The sequence below is a fragment of the Callithrix jacchus genome, chromosome 9 (genome assembly GCF_049354715.1).
Source record: "Callithrix jacchus isolate 240 chromosome 9, calJac240_pri, whole genome shotgun sequence".
NCBI lineage: Eukaryota > Metazoa > Chordata > Mammalia > Primates > Cebidae > Callithrix > Callithrix jacchus.
The window spans coordinates 125,689,310-125,712,817 of record NC_133510.1 but is presented as its reverse complement, the minus strand read 5'-3'; the positions used below and the strand labels follow the sequence as shown (position 1 = coordinate 125,712,817).

Below are 23,508 nucleotides of genomic sequence, written 5' to 3'. Positions count from 1 at the left end.
CCTCCCAGCAAGCTGTGCGACGCACCGGGCTTCCTCGCCTTTGTGCCATCCGGGTCTCTCGCGCTTGCGATTTAGTCTGAGGCGAAGCTTCGGAGCGGCCGGTACTGTTGAAAGCGACAAGTGTAGGCGCCGCTCTAGCGGCCGGGACTCTGAACTATGGCGGTAGGTACCGAATCTGAGTTTAAAGCCAGGGATACTTTTCTGCTACTTTCCAAAGAGTGAGTGAACAGTTCCCAAAGCCTCATTCTTGTGTGTGTATGTGGACAAAATGGCGCCGCGGCCTTCTTCTGCGCCCGCCATCATGGCTGCCTGCTGTAGGGAGGGGGAAGTAAGGCGGTGTTGTTGGGGGTGGGGAGCCGCAGGGAGTGCCTTTTTTTTTCCAGAACTTTCCTTTTCTCTTTACCAACGCTACGTTCCTTTTCGCCCTAATGAACTTCCTCCATTTTCGCTTATTCATCCTGGCTAATGATTTATACTGAGTATTTTAGGGCCTGAGAATTTGCGGTGGAGAAAGGGGCTGGGAAAGAGACGATCAGGAATGGTCTCTGAAAAGTATTGAGTCAAAAACGGGGTGTCTGTAAAGGATAGTGTGGAAGAAGAGAGAAACTTATAGCTTTTTTTTTTTTTTTTTTGGTACGCTCCAATGAGATGCTTCTAGTTGCATAATTTCAATTAGTGTTTGCCAGTGTAAACCTTAATTTATTGTGTAGTAATGAACTAGGAGGGTATTCCTAAAAGGGAGTGAAAATTCAACTTAAAAGGTTGTGGAACTACTACCAATTCTGACTGATGAGCGGTTTCTGAAGTGGCCCGTGATGTAATCAATTTGAAGTCTAAGAAGCATTATAGTTAAGTCCTGTCACGGACCTTGTACCTTTAAATTTAAACCCTTCGTTGACCCCAAACAAGCTACAATTTGTAGATTACCTACTCTGAACAATAAGCCTGCGGTGGGTATAAGATGCCCAATTCTGACGAATCCACGTTGCAGTGTGAATACTCCGTTTTTAGTTATTCTGTTACATTTCTTCTTGCTGACTAAATATATCTTATTATTTTTGATGATAATTATAACTATTAAACGTAGTGAAACTTTTAAAATTTGCTCTTCCCAACAATTGGAATATGTGGGATTAGGCAGATGATTTTTTTCCTCCCCCCGCCACGCCTTCCGATATTTAGTTGATTGAGTTTAGACCAGTTTTTTTACTTACTCTTTTCATTTGTTTAGTGTTTGAGGCCTCAGTATATACTAAAGAGTAATACTGTTTTCTTGGGTTCCAGGGTTTTTTTTTTTTGTTTTTTGATGGAGAGTTTTGCTCTTGTGGCCCAGGCTGGAGTGTTGTGGCGCGATGTAGGCTCACCACAGCATCCCGTCTCCCGGGTTCAAGCGATTATCCTGCCTCAGCCTCCCGATTAGCTGGGATTACAGGCGCCCACCACCACGCCCGGCGAAATTTTTTATATTTTTAGTAGAGAGGGGAATTCACCATATTGGACAGGCTGGTCTTGAACTCCTGACCTCAGATGATTTAGCCGCCTCGACTTCCCAAAGTGCTGGAATTACAGGTGTGAACTACTGGGCCCGCCCAGGTTCCAGTATTTTAAAAAGTGAATTCAAGCATTTGCTTCTGCCGTGCCTTGTTAAATAAAAAGACAATCCCCTAGAGAAGTGGCCCAGTAGTCAATCCAGCATTACCTCCTTCGCAGTGGAAAAAGATTTGTCTACTTTGTTTCGAGCCATTATTAGGAGTTTGCAACAAAATGTAAATTTGTAGGAAACTAAAGTGGCTGCCTCTTAGAGCAAATGCTGGAATAGAAGGCTGTTTGGCAGTTAAAGTATACACACAGATTTGTACTAAATTAAAGCTTAGAAATTTTCAGAGCAATTTTAATATTCAGTCGTTGGTTTTTGTTTCCTGGATACCTGTGTTATGCTGCTATAAGATATCCTTAGGGAAATAAAAGTTTTCCATGGCCTCAATGGCCACCTATCATTCATGTTTAGTTTAAGGTGGTTTTTGTTGATCCATAGCATATTTTACAGATGAAAATGATTGATGTAAGTTTAAGTTAGCCTGTGTCACAGAGTGGTTTCTCTGTTGTCCAGCTTTGTGATGTTAAGCATAATGTTAGATAAACCATTGCCTGACAACTACTGCCTAGGCTAAGTGCTAGCTTTTACATGAGAAGGTTTTTTTCACTTCTAATCTTGTTCTCTGCAAAAGTAAATGGGATTTGCCAGTACTTCAGGAATTAAATTTTCATGCACTGAAAGTGATAGTGGTGCTAAAAATTTTTGAGATCACTTCTGTTTACCAAGTGTGAGCTGTACAAACACTTAGCAAGTAATGGATGAATCTGAAATAGTCCTTAAGGATAATGATGAGGAAAAATGTATATTAAAATATCCGGTATTCATTGTGGAAAAAATCAGAATCGTCCTTAATGATACAGTATCATTAGTAATAAACATAGCAAAGAGATGGAGATGGAGAATCATTTTAAGGGAGTCAGCTGATGTTGCTGGATCTCATCTGTGAAATGAGAAAGTTGAACTCTATTCTAAGGGATGAAAACCTTACTGGAGAAATAAGTCCATATACAGTATGCTGGCATGAGAGCCTCCCTGGTAGTTACTGTCTTTTATTTCTTACTGTTCTTTTTATTCCATTGTTAGAGGAATAACACGTAATTTATGTCTTTCAGCACAATTGAACTGTAAATCCTTTCTATTTTATTTATCATTTTATTCCCTAAGTCTTAGCACTGGTTTTGGCACATTTTTGACCCTCAATAAATACTTGAAGTAATGTGACCTCTCACAACCTACTTTGTTAAAATACAATACCCCCATTTATTGTACTTGATATTTCTGGACGAATCTTCCTAAGGGAAGAAGTTCTCCGTTATGTAATTCCTGCCGCTTAAGAGTGTATCTTGAGTCCCTATTTATTCAATCCAGATTCCTTCTGATGTTCTAAGTGAAAAGTCAGTAACTGTTTCTGTAAAGGGCCAGATGGTAAATATTTTTGGCTTTGTGGGCCTTGTGCAGTCTCTGACACATTCTTTTGTTTGCTAGCTTGTTTTCTGTTTGGTTGGTTGGTTTTTGGGTTTTTTTTTTTTTTTTCTTCCTGAGACAGTCTCTGTCACCCAGGCTGGAGGGGGCAGTGGCGCAATCTTAACTCACTTTAACCTCCACCTCCTGGGTTCAAACCATTCTCCCACCTCAGCCTCCTGAGTAGCTTGGCTTACAGACATGCCCCACCACGCTTGGCTGAATTTTGTATTTTTAGTAGAGGCAGGGTTTCCCCCTTGTTGACTAGGCTGGTCTCAAACTCCTGACCTCAGGTTTATCTGCCTGGCTCCACCTCCAGAGTGTTCAGATTACAGGGGTGACCACAGTGCTGGCCCTGCTTGTTTTTAACAGCCCTTTTAAAACGTGAAAACCATTCTTAGCTCAAGGCCATACAGAAACTGGAGGAGGACCTTACCTTGCCAACCCTTCTTAATTAATCAATTCCTCAGGTGTATCAATGATTTTATTTTCATATTCTCTGGTCAGATAACCAGCCATTGTCTACCTTGGGCATTAGTTGAAATTTGTAAAATTTATATTGTAATAATTACTTATAAAATGCTTTAAAGCAGAAACAATGTTTTCATAGCCCAGAGCATATGTGAGGAGAGGCAGACCATATTTGACAGCAGCACTGTGCCAAGGGGCTGTTTTCAGTAAAGAGGGTTAATGAAATTAAGATGGGGTTCTCACATAGGTAAGTTAATTTTCTGTTTATTGTTTTATAATATTCTTAAGGCATTGTCTCTTTTAAGATTTTATGGTCTTGAGTAAGCGTTAACAACACATTTTTAATGTTTACATGTATGCTAATCTAAGAGAAAAGTATTGGTAAAGTCAGCTGAATGAATTCATACATCTAAAAGGACTATATTTTCTCTGCTTGAATGTTTATTTGAAATACTTGGAGCCCTTATTCCTAACCTCCTTTTAAAGTTCTAAAAATAATCATTAGAAAGTTAAAGATATATCAGCTCAAGGATGTACGTCTCACTTTGGTATCAGGTTCATCATTTCAAGTCATTCAGGCTTATTAGTGTACGAAGCATATTTAGCTACTTGGAAAGCAGCCATTCCGATTTATTGATTGGATGGGGGTTGTCTTCCATCCGTTTGTCCCTCTTCTTTTAAGAAATTGAAAACATTTTAAATGTAATTAAGAACTTTAATCATTGTCTTTAAACTTTTAGGCTAGTGATACAGAACGAGATGGACTAGCCCCAGAAAAGACATCACCAGATAGAGATAAGAAAAAAGAGCAGTCAGATGTATCTGTTTCTCCTAGAGCTTCAAAACATCATTATTCAAGATCACGATCAAGGTCAAGAGAAAGAAAACGAAAGTCAGGTATGATTCTTAAAGGTGGCAACAACTATCAACATTTGTATAAGACATGTAGACCTGTTGTATAAGAAGACATACATTTAGTTTGTTGGCCAGGCGTGGTGGCTCAAGCCTGTAATCCCAGCACTTTGGGAAGCCAGAGCAGGTGGATCACCTGAGGCCAGGATCTCAAGACCAACCTGGCCAACATGGTGAAACCCTCGTCTCTACTAAAAATACAGAAATTAGCTGGGCATGGTGGTGCATGCTTTTAACCCCAGCTGCTCAAGAGGCTGAGGCAGGAGAATCTCTTGAACTGTGGAGGTGGAGTTTGCAGTGAATCCAGATAGCACCACTGCACTCCAGTGTATTCAACAGACTCCGGTCTCAAAAAAAAAAAAAAAAAAAGGACATTTAGTTTGTTGAAGAATAATGTTCTTCCCAGCTGAGGAATGTATAATAAAAATATATTGATAATTCTCTAGAGAAATTTTCAATTAGAAGAAATACAGATGTCCTAATGCAGAAATTTTATAACTGTTGAAAGATAATATATATTTGAATTTGGATTATTGTATTTAATAACCCCAAGATGTTTAAATTTTATTCTTTCAACATTGGCAAAACAGTGTTTTCAGAGATACAACCTAGACACTGGTATATTCTGCACTTATTTGTTCTTTGAAGTAAGTTATGAAAACATTTTTAACCTTGTTTTTCTTTTTAACTTAATAGAATTTTTCTGAAGCAAGAGGTTTGGCATTTGGGAAGTCTCCATATTTTCTTTTTTTAAAAAAAGGCGAGACTGATACGGAAGACAGTATTTCGCTGTTTTTAAAGTCAGCATTGCTGTTGAATGAAGAGATTGAGAAGTTAAAATAGTTCTGAGTTTACAAGTTGAAATGCCTGGATTCTCATTATCCTTTGTGCCTACAGATAACCTACAGAATGCAGTTTTCATCTGTATATTTGAAACCATTTAGTATTATATTTTGAATGGAAAATTTTTTTTTTTTTTTTTTTTTTTTGAGAAGGAGTCTGTGTCGCCCATTCTGGAATGCTGTGACATGATCTTGTTTCACTGCAACCTCTACCTCCTGCGTTCAATAGATTCTCTTGCCTCAACCTCCCAAGTAGCTGGGATTATAGGCATGTGCCACTATGCCCAGTTAATTTTTTTTTTTTTAGTAAAGAAAGAGTTTAGCTATGTTGGAACATACCAAATATAACTCAACCTGTTTATTCTCTTTTTTCTTTTTCCTTTTTTTTTTTTTTGACATGGTGTCTTGCTCTGTCACCAGGCTTGGAGTACAGTGGTGCGATCTCAGCTCACTGCAACTTGCACCTCCCTGGTTCAAGCAGTTCTCCTGCCTCAGCCTCCTGAGTAGCTAGGACTACAGTTGTTCGCTGCCATGCCCAGCTAATTTTTTGTATTTTTAGTAGAAACAGGGTTTCACCATGTTGGCCAGGATAGTCTCGATCTCTTGACCTTGTGATCCACCCACCTTGGCCTCCCAAAGTGCTGGGATTACAGGCATGCACCACTGTGCCCAGCCTCAGCCTCTTTATTTTCTTCAGTTTTTTTTTTTTTTTTTTTTTTTTTGGTTCTTAATGGCTTACCTGTCTCTACCAAACCCCCTTATAAATTTACTATAGATTAGGAAACTAGATAGGCTTGTCAGAATGTATGTAAAATACTAAAGGTCTATGACTGTTTAAAATATGTATCTGGGCTGGTTTATATCCTGGTTTGCTCCAATTTCTTGATTTGTTTTACATATGTGTAGTATTAATGTAGAATGATCCCACCCCACCATTAAAAAATTTAGTTATTAGAACAAGACTAGTAGGAGTAATTTTTCTCCAGCATTGGAGTTTTTTCAGGATGTGATGTTTCTCCAGCTTTGTTTATGGTGAATATTTTTGTCTGTATTCACAGATAATGAAGGAAGAAAACACAGGAGCCGGAGCAGAAGCAAAGAGGTAATTAACACTTTGTAGTGAATAGGTACTTTAAAATACTTAAAAAGTGTCTGGTAGAAAAATTTGTATGAATATATTACCTTGTCAAGGTAAGTACCAAACTTGAAATTTAAAAGGTTAATTGGGTTATAAAATGAGCATGATTTTGATTCATCAGTTTTGAAGAAGATGTTTATGTGAAAAGTACCTTCAAAACCTTAAGTTTATTATATTGTGAAAATATTCACAATAAAAATTTCTTATGAAGAATATAATTGGTTTTTTTAGGTCTGTCTCACAGAGCTTCCATTAATCTGAGGTCCCGAGTCTCTTGGTGCCTGACAATTGCTCAGGATTTTTAAACAGCAATCATCATTACATAGCAATACCCTAGATATCTGTGGGCTGCTTTTTCTTTATGAAAGATGACAAGAGTTTTCTTTTGCAAACTAGTTCAGTTTTCCTAATAGTAGTAGTACTAAATTTTGAAATAAAGGTTTGAGTGAGGGACAGCTGAAAAGGTGATGGTGACAGCAAAACTTGAGGAAAAAGAAAAGCAACAGCTGTATTGCAGAGGAGTTACTTGTTCACCCACCTAAGAAGACAAGGAATGAGCCAACAAGGAAAAGTAGAAGTAGTAGCTGGAAAGGGAGAAGAGTCTTGTGGGGGCTGGGCAAGGGACTCCTAAAAAAAAATGTGGGCAGGGACTTCACCTCTTCCCCTAATGGAAGCTCTGTTAAATTTTTAATTTAGGAGAGTTTTTGTGAAAATGACTATTTTGTTTAGCTCACATGATAACATTTCTATAATAAATCATACTCAGCGTGCTAATGCGCGAAGAGACTGAACTGAAGACGCTGCAGACTCAGATAGCAAAATAATAAGCCTACTTCATGATAAGGTAACTATTAGTCATTCAAACTCCTATTTCCCTTAAATATATCTTAAATCAGTTAAGGGTTTTAATGTTTTTTTTTTTTAATTAATAGTAATGTTATGTTTGAGAAGCTGGTTTAAAATAAACTCTAAAACCTTTAGAAGTTTAACCACTTAAGACTTTTCCAGTCTGTCTCTTTATAGCAAAACCAAGGACAATTTATTTTATAAGCTCGTTTAGAGAACTGGCAGTGAAACTAAATACTTGGGTCTCCAGGTCTCTTACTTTTCTCCAAATAATAAATTACATACTATGATCATTTTCAGCTATCATCATGCATGTTCTAAAATGATTGGCCAAGTTTTATTTTTAAGAAACGTTAATCTTGAGTGGAAAGAAATATGCTGTGACCTATTTTGGGGAACATAAGTGTCCTATTATGGTGGAAAAGTGGTAGCCTGGGCATTAGAAAAACATGGGGTATAGGTTCAGCTCACGCATGTAGCTTCGTAACTTTAGATCTTAGTTTAGTTACACATAAAGGGATTCAATTAGAGGATCTGAGTTTCCTTCCAGTTTTAAAATTTAGTGATTCAGAGATGTTTAGTATTTTAAGCTTTCGCTACAGGATGGATTTGACAAATCTTCGTGTAGGGAACTATAGTATGTACCACTTCCTACTTTGGTATTTGGTAGGATGAGACTTGATCATTCATTTAATTTTAGCTGAGTCTCTGAATGCACATGTGAAAGCCTTGGTCTTTTTAAAGTATGGGGGCAGTATGTATTGTGTGATAGCATATGGGTTCATTGTTACACCTAATTTGGTTTCTTTAAAACTGAAACATACAGTTGCCATTTCTACCCTAGGTACATGAAATGTAATACTTCTCCAAGCCTATTGGGATACTGCAAGATGAAAAGAGATTGCTTCACAGTTTAGACATTGGGAGGAGAATCAAGAGCTGTCTTAGAGGATGTAGCCGGCAGTATAGCTATAAAAGGGACACTACATCTCTGTGTAAAATAATTTGAAATTGTTGAAAATACTAGTACTTCGTAATAATTATACTTAGCTACCTAATTGAAATGCATTTCTGGTGTACTTTTTGTGTCATTATCTCCATTATTGTTTACTTAATGTAAGGTACTCTGGATTTAGAAATTGATGTATATACATGGTCTGTATTATTATAGATAAACATAAGGGATTCCTCTTTTGTCTGGCATAATGGCTTTTCAATATTTCAACTTTGAAAATCATTGTTTCTATTGTAATTGAAAATATTTTGGGGAGGAACTGCATTTGGGTTTTTATAGTAAAGAAAAAATAGTAATTATTTCTGCAACATTTGGGTGATGTGAAACTAGATCTTTTTTTTATTTGCCACACACTCCTAAGGTTACTAATGTTGCATCACAACATTTTTGTCTACTGATACCCATACTAACTCTCTTTGTTGCACTATTTTCCTGAAAGAACCAACTTCTTCTTAAAACAGGCAAGAAGACATGAATCCAAAGATAAATCCTCTAAGAAACACAAGTCTGAGGAACATAATGACAAAGAACATCCTTCTGATAAAGGAAGAGAGCGACTGAATTCATCTGAAAATGGTGAGGACAGGCACAAACGCAAAGAAAGAAAGTCATCAAGAGGCAGAAGTCATTCAAGATCTAGGTCTCGTGAAAGGTAAGTCATTTTGTATTATAATGTAATACCTTATAACAAGATTTAAGTTACATAAAGCTTCTCATGGACCCACCAATGCCCAAAAAAATAGAGAGTGTTTCTTGTTTGTTTGGGGTTTTTTTGGTTTGTTTTTGTTTTTTGGCTTTGGGCTTTGTTTTCTTACCATGAAAAAATGGTTTCTGAGAATGGGGTGGTAAGGGATGACCAATATTCAATTAATGGCAAGAATTTTCTTTTTTTTTTTTTTTTTTTTTTTTGAGAACAGAGTCTTAGTCTGTCCACCAGGCTGGAATGCAGTGGTGAGATCTTGGCTCACAGCAGTCTCTGCCTCCTGGGTTCAAGCAGTTCTCCTGTCTCAGCCTCCTGAGTAGCTGGGATGATAGGCATGTGCTACCATGTGTGGTTAAGTTTTGTATTTTTAGTAGACACAAAGTTTTACTATGTTGGCCAGGCTAGTCTTACCTGACCTCGGGTGATCCACCAGGCCCAGCATAGATTTTCCTTTTTGAGATGGTTTCTCTGTGTCGCCCTAACTAGAGTGCAGTGGTGTGCTCTCAGCACACTGCACGGCCTGCCTCTCAGCCTCCAAGGCTCAAGTGCTCCACTTCAGCCTCCTGAGTAGCTGGGACCACAGACATGCACCACCACACCCAACTAATTTATTTGTATTTTTTGTAGAGACATTTTGGCCATGTCGTGCAGGCTGTTTTCAAATTCCTGGGCTTAAGCAGTGTGCCTGCCTTGGCCTCCTAAAGTGCTGGGATTTCAGAAGTGAGTCACTCTACCCAGCTGAGATTTTTAACCACTTAATCTCTTTTGCACTGAAAAAAATCATATCGTTAAACTGTATACTTTAAGCCAGTAAACTGGCTTTTTGCATTATCGATGTGATATAGAAGGTGTTTGCTGCTAAACTGCAATCTAGATTTTTTTGATGGAGTATCGATAAAAAGATTTTTGAGAAACTGGATCACAGCTCAAATTTTTTTTTTTTTTTAATTTTTTATTGGATTATAGGTTTTGGGGTACATGAGCAGAGCATGCAAGACAGTTGCGTAGGTACACACATGGCAGTGTGCTTTGCTTTTCTTCTCCCCTTCACCCACATTTGGCATTTCTCCCCAGGCTATCCCTCCCCACCTCCCCCTCCCACTGGCCCTCCCCTTTTCCCCCCAATAGACCCCAGTGTTTAGTACTCCCCTTTCTGTGTCCATGTGTTCTCATTTTTCATCACCCACCTATGAGTGAGAATATGCGGTGTTTCATTTTCTGTTCTTGTGTCAGTTTGCTGAGGATGATGTTTTCCAGATTCATCCATGTCCCTACAAACGACACGAACTCATCATTTCTGATTGCTGCATAATATTCCATGGTGTATATGTGCCACATTTTTCCAATCCAGTCTATTATCAATGGGCATTTGGGTCACAGCTGAAATTTATGAATGGCGTTTGGTGGTTTTTTTCTTGAAGAAGTCTGGGGAATACATGCATGGTGTCAGGCTCAAATTTTCAGTAGATACACTAAGGTATATTAAGCTTTGTAAATAAATACCGTGGAAAGAGTATTAAATAGAATCATAAATTTGGATAGACTGCATTGAACATGTTTGACATGTTAATAGCTTTACTATATTTTGTGGGACAGATTATCAAACGTGAAGATCCATTTTTAGTTTATATTTTCTTTGAAAACCTCACTTACTCTTTCTGTAAACAATATAATGTACTTAATTGCTTGTCTTACTTGCAGTACTATAGATAACTAATTTATAATTCATATAAGTGAAACACCGTAACTCTGAATACTTAAAATTTGTGCACTTTAATTTCAGACGCCATCGTAGTAGAAGCAGGGAGCGGAAGAAGTCTCGATCCAGGAGTAGGGAGCGGAAGAAATCTCGATCCAGAAGCAGAGAAAGGAAGAAATCAAGATCCAGAAGCAGGGAAAGAAAACGGCGGATCAGGTCTCGTTCTCGCTCAAGATCAAGACACAGGCATAGGACTAGAAGCAGAAGTAGGACAAGGAGTAGGAGTCGGTAGGTGACCATCATCTTGAACAAAATTTAATTGGCCCCTCAGAGAGTTCGTTTGTTTTCTCAGTAAGAGAATATTAAATTTGTTAGGTAATGATTAAAATAATTTTACCATAATCTATATATAGGATTTATTTATAGATTATGGTAAAATTATTTTAATCATTATCTAACAATTGAACAGACCTAACTACTTGAATAGAAATACAAGTATTCTCATGTGATGGATAAATCTCTTCTGAAGTTCAGGTGTGAATAGGCCTATCTTGGCTAGGTGTAGTGGTTTACAAAAGCCCGTAACCCTGCTCAGGTGGGCAGGTCCCTTGAGCCCAGGAGTTCAAAACCAGCTTGGGCAGTATGAGGAAACCACACCTCTACAAAAGATAGAAAAAAATTAGATTGGCATGGTAGCACACACCTGTGATCCCAGCTGCTTGGGAGGCTGAGGTGAGAATTGCTTGAGCCCAGAAGGCAGAGGTTGCAATGAGCCAAGATCATATTAAGTGCTAGATCCAGGAGTCAGTTTCAGATACATCTAAATACAAATTCCATGCATATGCGTAACCTACAGTGCTGTACAGACTACCTCAGATTTTGTTCGTAAATGAACAAAATTCAGATTTATCTTGATTACTGAGAGGAGGCTTTGTTGAGATAGGAAACATACAATGAAGAGCACAGGAGGAACACTTTAATTATAAATATTGTTCAGTGATTTTCTCTGCTCATTTATGTAAGATAGTATACTATTTTGTTAATTTATTGCATACACATTTTAAAAGGGACCTATACTTAAAAGGGATCTTTATATCAGTATCAATTTTTAGTCAGTGGCTCTAGTTTGTAGTAGTTTACTAATTTGAACCTTACCAATTAAGAGATTTTTTTTTTTTTTTTTTTTTTTTTTGAGGCAGAGTTTCGCTCTTGTTACCCAGGCTGGAGTGCAAGGTGCGATCTCGGCTCACCGCAACCTCCCACCTCCTGGGTTCAGGCATTTCTCCTGCCTCAGCCCCCTGAGTAGCTGGGATTACAGACAGGCATGTGCCACCATGCCCAACTAATTTTTTGTATTTTTAGTAGAGACGGGGTTTCACCATGTTGACCAGGATGGTCTCGATCTCTTGACCTCATGATCCACCTGCCTCGGCCTCCCAAAGTGCTGGGATTACAGGCTTGAGCCATTGCGCCAGGCCAGAAGAGATTTTTTATTTGCTTTTTTGGCAGCTTTGGTCATTGACGTCTTGATTGTTTGTGATGGAGTCTCTGACACCCAGGCTGGAGTGCAATGGCACGATCTTGGCTCACTGCAAACCTCCCCCTCCCGGGTTCAAGCAGTTCTCTTGCATCAGCCTTTCCAGTAGCTGGGATTACAGGCGCTCACCATCATGCCTAGCTAATTTTTATGTTTTTGTTGAAACGGGGTTTCACCATGTTGGCCAGGCTGGTCTCAAACTCCTGACTTCAGATGATCTGCCCACCTCGCCCTCCCAAAGTGCTGGGGTTACAAGTATGAGCCACTGCACCCGGCCAGACATCTAGTTTTTTAGTGGTTAATAACTTTCTATTTTTGAAAACCATCTACAAATTCACTATAGATTAAAATATGTAGGAAGAATTCCTATGTTGTACATAATGACCTACATGAGTACAAAATGACTAATGTATAAGGCTAGCTTTTGCAACATTGGATGTTCTATGCCAAAGGTTGGAGACAACCAGATGCGGTGGGGCATGCCTGTAGATCCAGGTACTCTGGAGGCTAAGGCAGGAGGATCACTCAAGGCCAGCCTGGGCAACAGTGAGATCCTGTCTCTTAAAAGGGGATGAGAGTTGGAAACAAACTACTTGCTTCCAGTGAGTTCAGCTGTAACACAGATGTTTAAATGCTTGTATCTCAAAATATAAATGTTTTGTATCATTGGGATTTTTGTTGAACTTTGTAAATGTAATTGATTTTTTATTAACAAAATAGTATGACTTGGCCATAATATGACATGTGAAATATGGTTTACTACAGAGATAGAAAGAAGAGAATTGAAAAGCCAAGAAGATTTAGCAGAAGTTTAAGCCGGACTCCAAGTCCACCTCCCTTCAGAGGCAGAAACACAGCAATGGATGCCCAAGAAGCTTTAGCTAGGAGGTGTGTATTTCTTCATTTGTTCCTATTTACCTTTAAATAGATGCTCAATTGTGTGGATAAAATGAATGCTTACTCAATAAGAGAATGATTCAGATACTATAGTAAATATGCTGGCATATTTGTGATTTAGAGCTATGTAAATAGTTTAATTTTTATCTTAAATATTTGCACAATTAAAAGAGGGAGATGTCTACAACAATTTGTGTTTTTTCCCTTCGTGATTAACTGATTCATTTTTCTCATATTTAGACTCCCAAATATTTTAAGTTTGCATTTGAAACTTCTTTTTTATTCTCAAATCTGGTTTAAGAACTATTTTTTTTTCTTTTTGTGTTGTCACCAAAAGAACTACTGTTTTCACATCTAAAATGACTTTTCCTTTCCTTTTGGTTTTTCTCCCTCAAATAGACAAATATCTGAAACAGTAGTATTCTGTCAGTATTATTTTGAAGATGGCAAATAACAGATAGACATTATAAGCCAATTTATTTGATCTTGTAAGTTTTATTCCTGATAACTATAAGATAACATTTTTTTTCCTGCTGTTTCAGCAGGGCGGAGTGGCTCATGCCTGTAATCCCAGCATTTTGGGAGGCCAACGTGGGCAGATCACTTTGGGTCAGGAGTTGGGAGACCAGCCTGGCTAACATGGTGAAACCCTGTCTCTAGTAAAAATTTAAAAATTAGCTAGGTGTGGTGACAGGCAAGCTACTCGGGAGGCTGAGGCACAAGAATTGCTTGAACCCAGGAGGCAGAGATTGCAGTGAGCTAAGATCTCACCTGGACAATAGAGAAGACTCAGTCTCAAAAAAAAAATTTTTTCTGTTGTTTCAAAGATGATAATGGTGGAACCACACACGAGGTCTGTATAATTGAAATCGCAAAACTATTCAAAGAACTGCCTCACAGAAAGGCAAAAAGCAAAGTAAAATACAAGCACTTGTTTGCGGCATTTCCAATATTTTGAAAAACAGTGTTTTTAGGTTTGAATTGTCTCTCTCTTTTTTTTTTCTCCTCTCTTTTCAAAAATTAAGTTGTTTTGTTTTTTGAGACAGGGTCCTGCCCAAGCTGGAGTGCAGTGCCACCTGATGACGGCTCACTGCATCCTTGAATTCCTGGGCCCAAGCAATTCTCCCACCGCAGCCTCTCAAGTAGCTGGGACCACAGGCATGCCTGGCTAATTTTTGTATTTTTTGTAGAGAAGACGGGGTCTCCCTGTGTTGCCCAGGCTGGTATCACAGTGTAACCTGATGGTGCTGCCCTGGGAACCCAGCCTGACAGAAACTGCAGCTGAACAGCAGCAAAAGCGTGAGCTCACCTCTTCTTTCCATTCACCTTAGTGAATGGTATTAATTCCAAATCTTCAATGGCCATTTTAATGCAACCAGTTGTAGTCACACATATCTTCTTTCTGAAACTATTACCAGTAGATTAGGAAATAATTTACTATAAAATAGGATTTAATTTATACTAAATTATAATTTTATTAACTGGCATATTTTTTAAGCTCTTAAGTTATTTATTTGAATGTCATAAGTCTATTCTGCTTTTGTTTTTGGATTTTTTTTAAGTGAAGCTGTTACACTAGCATCTAAAAATTCATTGACTTAGACTACTTGGAGATCTTTCAGACAGAGTTTTAAATACAGTCCTTTAATTTCAGAATGCCAGATTATTCCTTGACTACCTTGAAATCTGGAGGGTTTTTTTGTTAACAAGAAACTACCATGTATAGACCTTTTACGTTTGTTACTTTTTTGGGTCTTAAATGTCAGGATTTAAAACTGTTTAGGAAATAGTTTTCAGATCAGTGACCTCATTTCTTAAATTTTTTAGGCAGAGTCTACACTCTATCCCCTACACTAGAATACAGTGGCGTAAGCTTACTACAACCTCTGCCTTCTGGGTTCAAGCAGTTCTCATGCCTTAGCCTCCCAAGAAGCTGGGATTACTGATGCTCATCATGATGCCCGGGTTTGTTTTCATAGAGACGGATTTTGCCCTGTTGGCCAAGCTGATCTCGAACTCCTGGCCTCAAGCAATCCTCTTGCCTTGGCCTCTCAAAGTGCCGGGATTGCAGGCATGAGCCACGTTAACCAGCCTGTTACCTAAATTTTATTGTTACTAATTCACAAACTTGTATTATCAAAGACATAATCAAGTCTGTGCTGTGCCTTCCATATGTGTTTCATAAAAGAATAAAAATTATAGCTTGTTAAATTTTTGTGTAAATTTCAACAATTTTTATTATTTTTATTTATTTTTTGTTTATTTTATTTTATTTTTTTTTTTGAGATGGAGTTTCACTCTTGTTCCCCAGGCTGGAGTGCAATGGCGTGATCTCAGCTTAGTGCAACCTCTGCTTCCTAGGTTCAAGTGATTCTCCTGCCTCAGCCTCACAAGTAGCTGGGATAGAGCCACCGCGCCTGGTCAATTTCAACAATTCTTAAATCCAATTTACTACCACTGTATTGTGTTAACTCATAGCGCCCGAAAACAAAAACAATGTTTTTCTCATTTTTGGCCACTTTACACCATATCAAAGAGGGGGTATGGCATTTGACTTGATTGGTAAATCAGAGAATCCTTATGAAGAAAGGAGTTTAAGGAATTCATTGTGAAGATACTGTTAGCTGTTTCTTGCTGTATAGGAAGAGTAAACTTGACAGTGTCTTTGGTGTGCATACTCATTAGTGAATTTAAGGAATATGCATGCACACTAATTAGAGTGAACAAGAATTTGCATTTTGTTTTCGAATGAATTTGTGTTTCATGTTACCAGTTCCTTTGCAAATGATAAACTGCTAAAAATAATTTTCTAATATAGACAAGTTTTCCTCCCAATTTAATAGATTACACAGAGAATGGCAAGGTTTGCTTGACCTTCTGGTTTTGGCTTTTTGATTTTTATTAAATTGAAGACTACACTAAGGTCTGTTCATTATAAAAAGTTACCGAATGTCTTGATTGGCTGCCTTATCATGGCTTGATCTCCCTCAAGAAACATTTTGATAGTTCTATGAATTTATTTACTGGTTAACATGCCTTAAAATGTCCTCAACTCTCAATATGTTACTTGCAAGATGGAATTTCTTTTTCACTTTTTGATTGGAACTGCCTATAAAAACTGTGCCTGTTCTGAATATTCAGTCAATTCAAAAATGTTTAAAACCACTGTTGGCAATATCCTTTAGCTGTAACTTATACCATTATGAATGATTGCTTTTTCTTCACCTGCAGATATCAGTTGTGGAGGGATGTTAAATATTTAAAATTTTATGGAAATTGGCTTGTCTCTGTACATGCGCATATAGAAAGAAGAGATACATATTTTATATTGTGTTATTTTAAATGTATTGAAATTACTTTTGCAGGTTGGAAAGGGCAAAGAAATTACAAGAACAGCGAGAAAAGGAAATGGTTGAAAAACAAAAACAACAGGAAATAGCCGCGGGTAATTTTTTATTTTTTTAATTTTAATTATTTTTTGGTTAACTCAATTAGTATTCTTGCATGTTTTTTTGTTGTTGTTTTTGTTTTGTTTTTCAGACAGGAATTCACTCTGTCATTCTGACTTGAGTTCAGTGACTCCAGTATAGCTAACTTTGCCTCAAACACCCAGGCTCAAGTGATCTTCCCACCTCAGCCTCCCGAGTAGCTGAGACTACAGGCCACACCACCACGCGTGGCTAATTTTTTCTTATTTTTTGTAGTGAGGACCTTTCGCCCTGTTGCCCAGGCTATTTTTGATCTCAGACTTAAGCAGTCCTCCTGCCTCACTCTCCCAGAGTGCTGGAATTATAGGCCTGAACCACTGCGGCCAGCCTATTTTTTTTTTTTTTTTTTTTTTTTTTTTTTAATTATTAAGGAAGTTTGGCATGCTTTTTGTAGAAAAATTGACAAAAATAGGAAGAAAATCACCTGTCATTTCTGTTTCCCATTAGTAGTACACTGTGAAAGTTTATTTTAATGTTTTCTCACCTCAGTGTTTTGTAGCTTGTTTCTGGTGTGGTGCATTTGGCTAATTTTTGCTAATAAATTAGTAGTGATTATTTTTGTTCATGTAACACTGCAGTTATCACTACAGGTGTCTTTTGTTTTTTGGGATTTTTTTTTTCTTTTTTCTCAGATGGAGTTTCACTCTGTTGCCCAGGATGTAGTGGAGTAGCATCTCCTCATCTTTCTGCATCCTTAGCCTCCCAAGTAGCTGGAACTACATACAGGCGTGTGCCACCACATCCAGCTAATTTTTCTATTTTTAATAGAGACGGGATTTCATCATGTCAGCCAGAATGGTCTCAATCTCTTGACCTTGTGATTCGCTCACCTTGGCCTCCCAAAGTGCTGGGATTACAGGCGTGAGCCACTGTGCCTGGCCAATTTAATTTTAATTTTAATTTATTTATTTTAAACAAGAGTCTCAGGCTGTGATGCAGGCTTGAGTGTGGTTACACGTATATATAAAGGATTTTATGCAGAAATTTGTTCATTGATAAACACACTCAAGTGTTTGCTAAAAACTTATGAACTAATAGTCATTTCCTTATATTTGGTGAAAATCCTGCCTCTTTACACATTGGTAGCTTTTAATAAACCATTGTTAATGTAAATCAGGGGGTTTGGTTATGTTTTAAAATCCATTTTTATATTCTCTTCAAGCAGCTGCAGCTACTGGAGGTTCTGTTCTCAATGTTGCTGCCCTCTTGGCATCAGGAACGCAAGTAACACCTCAGATAGCCATGGCAGCTCAGATGGCAGCCCTGCAAGCTAAAGCTTTGGCAGAGACAGGAATCGCTGTACCTAGCTACTATAACCCAGCAGCTGTAAATCCGATGAAATTTGCTGAACAAGAGAAAAAAAGGAAAATGCTTTGGCAGGGCAAGAAAGAAGGGGTAAGTTCTCTTACTCTGCTCTTCTATCATTTATTCCTAATTAGTAATTGCTAAGGAAAACAAATTTGGATGAAAAAGATGACTTGGCCGGGCACATTGGCTCAAGCCTGTAATCACACTTTGGGAGGCCAAGGTGAGTGGATCACAAGGTCAGGAGTTCAAGAACGGCCTGGCCAACATAGTGAAACCCTGTCTCTACTAAAAATACAAAAATTAGCTGGGTGTGGTAGCGGGCGCCTGTAATCCCAGCTACTTGGGAGGCTGAATCAGGAGAATCGCTTGAACCTGGAAGGCAGAGGTTGCAGTGAACCAAGATCGCACCATTACACTCCAGCCCAGGAGACAGTGCGAGACTCTTTCTCAAAATAAAAAAGAAAAGAAAAACATTACTTTGGGCTTACCTTTCTTTTTAAGAACCTGGGTGCCCAGGCACAGGTGATATATGCCTATAATCCCAGCACTTTGGAGATAAGGAGTTGAGACCAGCCTGGCCAACTTGGCAAAACTCTGTCTCTACTAAAAAGAAAATTTAAAAATAAGCTGAGTGTGGTGATATGTGCCTGTAATTCCAGCTGCTCGGGAGACTGAGACAGGAGAATTATTTGAGTGAGTCTGGGAGGCAAAGGCTGCAGTGAGCCAAGATCATGCCACTGAGCCAGGCATGGTGGTGGACGCCTGTTATCCCAGCTACTTGGAAGGCTGAGACTGGAGAATACCTTGAACCTGGGAGGTGAAAGTTGCAGTGAGTGAGTTTCGAGCAAAACTCCATCTCAAAAAAAAAAAAAAAAAATTCATGCCACTGCACCCTCCAACCTGGGTGACGAAGTGAGGGCCTGTCTCAAAAAAAAAAAAAAAAAAAAAAAAAAACCTAGGATAGTCTAATTTGCCAGTTTATTAAATATTGAAATAAATATACATGATCAAAGTCAAGCTTTCAAAGACAACTGATATTATCATAGAGGTATTAAGGAAAAGAGGCCACTTGGTTTAGGATTTTTCATAGATTATGAGGTACTTACTTTACATTATTTGCAATGACAAATGACATTAATTGCAAATGACACTATTTGCCATCACAGAAATTGCATGTTAAAAAAGGTCTATGGTGGGAAAAGAATCCATTTTTTATTTTATTTTATTTATCATTTTTGAGACATTGTCTCGCTGTCACCCAAGCTGGAGTGCAGTGGCGTGATCTCGGCTCACTGCAGCTTCAGCCTCCGGAGTAGCTGGGTCTACAGGCCAGGGCTACCACCCCAGGCTAATTTTTTGGTATTTTTAGTAGAGACAAAGTTTCACCGTGTTAGCCAGGCTGGTCAGGAATTCGCGACCTTGGGTGATCCGCCCACCTCTACCTTCCAAAGTGCTGGGATTATAGGCATGAGCCATTATGCCCCAGCCTCTTTATTATATTTCTTTGCTTTGTTATCTCTTTCTTAAGTCTTTAAATAATTAAACTTACATTGATTGAATGCCATAAATGCTGTTTGTTTTTTTTAATTTAGGCTACGTTGTTGAGAGATTTCATGTCCTAAAAAATAAATTTATATTTTATATATTTTAAAGTTTAGTATTTCTTAACAGGACAAATCCCAGTCTGCTGAAATATGGGAAAAATTGAATTTTGGAAACAAGGACCAAAATGTGAAATTTAGGAAATTGATGGGTATTAAGGTGAGTTTCAAATGTGCCAGGGGATGTTTGCATTAGCTCTTAGCCCTCCTACACTATTCTTCCCTCATTTTCTTATTTCTGGTCTTTGCTCAGGTGACACCTTTTTGGGCTCTGTCCCACCACCTTTTGTAAAATAACAAGCAATCCCATTTTGAAAACCCTCCCATCTCCCCTCCCCACTCTCCTCCCCACACACACAATTTTTTTTTTTCTTGAGAGACGTAGGGTCCTGCTCTGTTACTCAGGCTGGAGTACAGTAGTCCAATTATAGCTCACTGCAGCCTCAAACTTTGAGTCCTTCCACCTCAGCCTCTCAAAGCCCTGGATCACAGTACTGAGCCGCTGCACCCAGCCTCCATCCCCATTTTCTACTTTACTTTCCTCTGTGGCATTTATACCCTGACATGTTCTTCATGTTTTATGTTTTTTTTCCATCCTTCTAAAGTTAATTTTCATTATACCCTGCTGTATTCGAGACCTCGAAAGAACATTACTTTACACTTTGGAGGTGCTTAATAATGAATGGAAATTAATTGAGAGCAAATACGTACCCCAGAGTATGTTTTTTGTTTTGTTTTGAGACGGAGTTTCGTTCTTGTCGCCCAGGCTGGAGTGCAATGGTGCAATCTCAGCTCACTGCAACCTCCACCTCCTGGGTTAAAGCAATTCTTCTGCCTCAGCCTCCCAAGTAGCTGGGAATTACAGGTGCCCACCACCACACCCAGATAATTTTTTGTTGTTATTTTTTTAGTAATGACAGAACTTTGACCATGTTGGTCTCACACTCCTGATCTCAGGGGATCTACCTTGTTACAAGCATGGTGGCTAAAAATACAAAAATTAGGGCCTGTCACAGTGGCTCATGGCTGTAATCCCAGCACTTTGGGAGGCTGAGGCAGGTGGATCACGATGTCAGGAATCCAAGACCAGTCTGGCCAACACGATGAAAACCTGTCTCTACTAAAAATAGAAAAATTAGCTGGGCGTGGTGGTGGGCCCCTGTAATCCCAGGTGCTCAGGAGGCTGAGGCAGGGAGGTGGAGGTTGCAGTACGTTGAGATGGCCCTATTGCACTCCAGCCTGGGCAACAGAGTGAGACTCCATCTCAAAAAATAATAGTGTCAGGTGAGAGATAATTATTTCCATCTGAATTCATTGTATGCTTTCTGTCTAATCTTCAGAGTGAAGATGAAGCTGGTTGTAGCTCAGTTGATGAAGAAAGTTACAAGACTCTCAAGCAACAGGAAGAAGTATTTAGAAATCTAGATGCTCAGTATGAAATGGCAAGATCACAAACCCACACACAAAGAGGAATGGGTTTGGGTTTCACATCTTCAATGCGAGGAATGGATGCAGTTTGAAAACGATTACATCTGTAAAGTTTGGGACTTACAGACTTCTTGTTCTGATGTCAGGTCCTTGTTCACCAAACAGCTAGCATTCTAGCTTGCATGGGTGTTGCATTGACTTTAATTTATTGAAAAATCTGAATTTTTGTAAATATCAGATCAGTGATACTGGTGTTAGTGTTGTAATCAGGTTAAACCCACTTCCATTAAACTTGACAGGACCTATAGAAGGACAATATTTTTAGTTCATGAATTCTACTTTTCAAATATAAAAGCTGCAGGTGGGGATAAAATCTCATACATGGATTTTTTTCGTGTCTGCTGTCTTGTGTACTTTTGTACTTAACCTTGTACAGTTATTTTCATCTCTTGAAACATGAAAGAAATGTTATGTAGATGTTCTTTAGAAGATCTGGCCATTTGGCTCATAATCCAGCACAGATAAGCTGGGTGGTGATGATAATAAAAAATGGTTTTCTCAAAACTGGTGTTAATTTAAGTTACCTGGGATGTTTCTTTGAATTTCTTTTATGGTTTCTGTAGCATTTGGCAATGGCTGTTAGGAAACATTAGCTAGAAATTTCCTCTCCCAACTTTTTTAAGGTCAGTTAACTATACTACAGGCAATATCATGGTGAGCAAAAATGTAAAAATTGGGAGGAGCAAACAAACATTAAAATAATATGTTTTCCTATTATAAGGGACAGATGGTATACAGTATTTGTCAAATATTACATGTGTTATTCAGGAAATAGATTAATGCATTAAAGGGATGTAAGCACTTTTATTTTAATAAAGTGCCTTATAACAAGTTATTTGTATGCCTTTTGCTCATTATCCCTTTGAAGTCTTCTCCAACATAAACTACAGAATATCAGAAAATGGTTTTTTTGATTTGGTTTGTTTTTGTTTTAAGATGGAGTCTTGCTCTGTTGCCTAGACTAGAGTGCAGTGGCACTATCTTGGCTCACTGCAGCCTCCGCCTCCCAGGTTCAAACACTTCTCCCACCTCAGCCTCCCAAATAGCTAGGATTACAGGTGCACCACCACGCCTGCCTAATTTTTGTAGTTTTAGTAGAGACGGGGTTTCACCTTATTGGCAAGGCTGGTCCCAAACTCCTGACCTCAGGTGATCCTCCTTCCTCAGCCCCCAAAAGTGCTGGGAATAGGGGTGAGCCACTGCACCCACCCTAGAAAATGCTTTGTCACTAGTTCGAGCATAAATCTGGAGCTAAGGGGTCAATTGCAAAACTTGAAGTTAATAATCTACTTTCATTACAACAAATAAGGTTTAGCTTTCCTTTGAAAATCATTTGGAAAACATCACGGTGTGAGAGCGAGTTCAATAAGGGAAGATTTTGTAGGAATAAGATTGACAGCCTTATTTTAAAATCTGGAATTAAGTGCTACAAACCTGCTTATTAAGGTATATTTTTGTTACACATGAAAATAATTGGGTTTTTTCCTCTTGCTCTCATAGGCTGGAGTATAGTAGCTCTATCGTAGCTTACTATAACTTTGAACTCAACCAGGCTCAAGCAGTCCTCCCACCTCAGCCTCGAGTAGCTGGGACCACAGGTGCTCACCATCACACCTAGCTTGTTAAGTTTTTGTAGAGACAAGGTCTTGTTACATTGCCCAGGCTAGTCTTGAACTCCTGGCCTCAAGCAATCCTCCCACTTCAGGACTCCCAAAGTGGTGGGACGTGTGTGATCCACTTTACCCAGATTTTTAATGTTTTTTAGTAAGCCTTTCATTTTTCCGGAGCACAGTAATTCTGTAGGAAAATGGCTTTTCACCATGTTTCAGTGACAAATCTAAGCCTTCTAAGGAAATGACGTTATGGATCATTTTGTGATCATCACATTTTTCAATTAAGCTTGGCCTTCTCAAATCAATCTTTCTAAAAATACTCATGACCGGCCGGGTGCGGTGGCTCACGCCTGTAATCCCAGCACTTTGGGAGGCCGAGGTGGGTGGATCATGAGGTCAACAGATCGAGACCATCCTGGTCAACATGGTGAAACCCCGTCTCTACTAAAAATACAAAAAATTAGCTGGGCATGGTTGCATGTGCCTGTAATCCCAGCTACTCAGGAGGCTGAGGCAGGAGAATTGCCTGAACCCAGGAGGCGGAGGTTGCGGTGAGCCGAGATCGCGCCATTGCACTCCAGCCTGGGTAACGAGTGAAACTCCGTCTCAAAAAAAAAAAAAATTCATGACCTTGTACGGTAATGTGGATGCAAAAGCTTCCTGTGTGTCTACAGCATTTTAGGAGCTGACAATACATAATGAGTCGTATGGTCTGTTCTTTGCTAATCTAGAGTAGCACTGTATGTATTATTGTTCTTGTTTTTTGAGACAAAATCTGGCTCTGTTGCCCAGGCTAGAATGCAGTGGCACAATCTCTGCTCACTGCAACCTCCACCTCCCGGGTTCAAGCGATTCTCCTGTCTCAGCTTCCCAAGTAGCTGGGATTTCAGGC

The 23,508-nt window shown here is 38.8% G+C and overlaps 1 protein-coding gene across 6 annotated transcripts; it reads left to right on the top strand.

Annotated features, from left to right (window-relative positions):
- Positions 1 to 36: 36 nt before the first annotated feature.
- Positions 37 to 21,838, top strand: RSRC2 (arginine and serine rich coiled-coil 2). 6 transcript variants are annotated; one of them, XM_078337552.1, is made up of 11 exons: positions 37 to 162; positions 4,270 to 4,426; positions 6,342 to 6,385; positions 7,188 to 7,265; positions 8,722 to 8,934; positions 10,769 to 10,972; positions 12,987 to 13,109; positions 16,484 to 16,563; positions 17,772 to 18,001; positions 19,586 to 19,675; positions 20,856 to 21,838. In XM_078337552.1, the coding sequence occupies exons 4-11, from the start codon at positions 7,258 to 7,260 to the stop codon at positions 21,033 to 21,035; spliced, it is 1,128 nt and encodes a 375-aa protein (XP_078193678.1). In that variant the 5' UTR covers positions 37 to 162; positions 4,270 to 4,426; positions 6,342 to 6,385; positions 7,188 to 7,257; the 3' UTR covers positions 21,036 to 21,838. The 6 variants fall into 6 exon arrangements, with proteins under 6 accessions (XP_078193678.1, XP_078193677.1, XP_078193679.1 ...); XM_078337551.1 differs by having other exon boundaries at positions 17,769 to 18,001; XM_078337553.1 differs by lacking the exon at positions 4,270 to 4,426.
- Positions 21,839 to 23,508: the final 1,670 nt, after the last annotated feature.